The sequence below is a fragment of the Diabrotica virgifera genome, chromosome 1 (assembly GCF_917563875.1).
Source record: "Diabrotica virgifera virgifera chromosome 1, PGI_DIABVI_V3a".
Taxonomy (NCBI): Eukaryota; Metazoa; Arthropoda; class Insecta; order Coleoptera; family Chrysomelidae; genus Diabrotica; species Diabrotica virgifera.
The window spans coordinates 294,208,355-294,211,001 of record NC_065443.1 but is presented as its reverse complement, the minus strand read 5'-3'; the positions used below and the strand labels follow the sequence as shown (position 1 = coordinate 294,211,001).

Genomic DNA, 2,647 nt, shown 5'->3' with positions numbered 1-2,647 from the left:
ATTTTACAATTTATAATTCACGTAAGTTAAGTTTGCTCACTACGGAGAGCCATGGATTGTATCCTCGCTCCGACTCTTGCTCCCTGGTATTTATATTCGTGAATTATCGCATTTAAAATAATGTATTTATTTTACATAGCGATTGAAACTATATTATCGATCGCTATGTAAAATAAATACATTATTTTAAATGCGACAATTCACGAATATAACGAATATAAACACCAGGGAGCAAGGGTCGGAGCGAGGATACAATCCATTGCTCTCCGTAGTGACATAGCCACCTTTACTTTACAAGCCATGAAGTTGAAACTTGGCAACATCTAAGCGTAGACCGGTTAATTCTGACAGTTCTCATTTATTTTTAAATGTTTTTAAATAATATTCACTGTATTTACAGAAAAACTCAAACATTTTACAATATTTCGTGCTCCAAATTATAAAGAATATTAAAAGGTATGTATTAAGATGATTTTAGTTCAATATAATATATTTTTATATAATATATTTTATAGTATAATATATTTTTATATAAACTTACGTGCATATAGAAATGCGTCCATTTAAAATTTTTGTCATTTTTGATGTCTTATATTTACTAAACCTGTTGGCCGATTCAAGTGATTTTTTTAATATGTTATAGCCTGATTCTTTAAGAATACCGCTGTAATAATATTGTTGCTAAGCAGTTAATTTTTTATTGTATAACGGGCATTTATAAAATAGTGAAATTAAAACTCAACTATAGCCTCAGGTTTTCTTAACATTCTGTTTTTTATTCATTCGCTTATGTTGGATAATAAAAAAAAGTTAGCTACTTTAACAACTAGATAATATGTCTTTTATCAATACAGGGTGTTTCTAAATAAGTGCGACAAACTTTAAAGGGAAAGTAACAAAATGCAAAATTTTAAACCCTGTCAAAATTTTCAATGTATTTTAAATGTAATCATTTTTTTCGAATCTTGAAAAATCTAATAAGTATTTTTGAAAAATTTAAACGCAGAATGAAAGATTACTTTATCACCGAGGGCCGAAAGTCCCTTAGAATGAATATTCCATAGGGTGATGCGAACTTTGAGAAAAAAAAGACAGTTTAATTCGTACACCCGGTATATATACAATGAAAATTTACTTATTTAGCAACAATATTATTACAGGGGTATTGTTAAAGAATCAGGCTATAACATATTAAAAAATCAATTTAAATCGGCCAACAGGTTCGGGAAATACGAGACATCAAAAATGACCAAATTTTTGAGTGGGCTGATTTCTATGCACGCAAGTTTATATAAATTTCTTTAAGTTTGGTATTTTACATACGGCATACCTACTTATAATTTTTGTTTTTGTAGATGCCAAGCCGTTGCTGTGTGCCAGAGTGCAAAAGCAATTACGATAGCAGTCTTAAAAAGAATGAACAACCAGAAAGCACTTTTTTATTTCCAAAGGATCCAAAGCTGCGAGAACTTTGGTTACAGTGTATCCACAGGAAAAATTTTGTTATTGGAACATCAGCGGTAGTATGTGCCAAACATTTTTATTCTGATGACATCGAGAGAGTTAGAGAATGGGTAGATAAGGAAGGCAACAAACATGTAGAGAAATTAACGAATCCTAAGTTAAAACCTTCTGCAGTTCCTCGCATTTTTCCAATTCAGGATGTTTCTAAATAAGTGCGAAAAACTTTAAAGGGAAAGGAACAAAATGCAAAATTTTGACGCCTGTCAAAATTTTCAGTGTATTTTAAATGCAATCATTTTTTTCGAATTCTGAGAAAACTAATAAGTATTTTTGAAAAATTTAAACGCTGAATGAAAAATTACTTTATTACCGAGGGCCGAAAGTCCCCTAGAATGAATGAAAGGTTGTTTTTGAATGACATATTTGAAACTAAAAAGCACACTAAATTTTCTTAATTTTTCGCCCCTGTAACTTATTAAAATAAACATAGAAATTTTCAGGGACTTTCGGCCCTCGGTCCTAACGTAATCTTTCATTCTGCGTTTAAATTTTTGAAAAATACTCATTAGTTTTCTTAGGATTCGAAAAAAATTAATCCCATGTATATTCTTGTTATTGGTTTTTTTTGTATAATAAACGTTACTTACAAGGAAGTAATTTTAATTTTATTTTGTACAAACTTCTAATTAATAATATTTTCTTGTTCGACTCAAAAAATACTATAAATTTTACCAGAATTTCTACTTTAAAATTGTGTTTTCAAAAGCGGTAGTCCGAAAATCGGACTACGCACGTCATCAATTGCAATGTTGCCTTTTTCTCTTCATGGCTTGTAAAGTAAAGGTGGCTATGGTAGTGAGCACAACTTAACCATTTTCAATTTCGTTGCAACACGAAACTACAGCCGCATTATATTCTAGTTCAAACAGAGAGTGTAGCAAGCACCTCTACCGGTTTCGAAACTTATTAATCTCACTACTCGAAACCGGTAGAGGTGCTTGTTGCACTCTCTGATTGAACTGGAATAATGATGCGGCTGTAGTTTCGTGTTGCAACGAATTTGAAAATAGTTATTTATTTGTGATTTACACGTTTACTCTGATTGGAGTACGAAGGGAACCACTCTCGTTGGAACTTTACTGCGCTGAGTAGATGGGAGGTGAATTATAAATTGTAAAATTCC

At 31.2% G+C, this 2,647-nt stretch overlaps 1 protein-coding gene across 1 annotated transcript; it reads left to right on the top strand.

Moving 5' to 3' along the window:
* The first annotated feature begins 285 nt into the window (after window positions 1-285).
* Window positions 286-1,807, top strand: LOC126885441 (THAP domain-containing protein 2-like). Its single transcript, XM_050652014.1, has 2 exons — window positions 286-456; window positions 1,356-1,807. Exon 2 carries the CDS (start codon window positions 1,356-1,358, stop codon window positions 1,674-1,676), a length of 321 nt encoding a protein of 106 aa, XP_050507971.1. The 5' UTR covers window positions 286-456; the 3' UTR covers window positions 1,677-1,807.
* Window positions 1,808-2,647: the final 840 nt, after the last annotated feature.

Coding starts and splice junctions, on each gene's coding strand:
- LOC126885441 (XM_050652014.1), top strand. CDS start 1,356: ATGCCAAGCCGTTGCTGTGTGCCAGAGTGCAAAAGCAATTACGATAGC.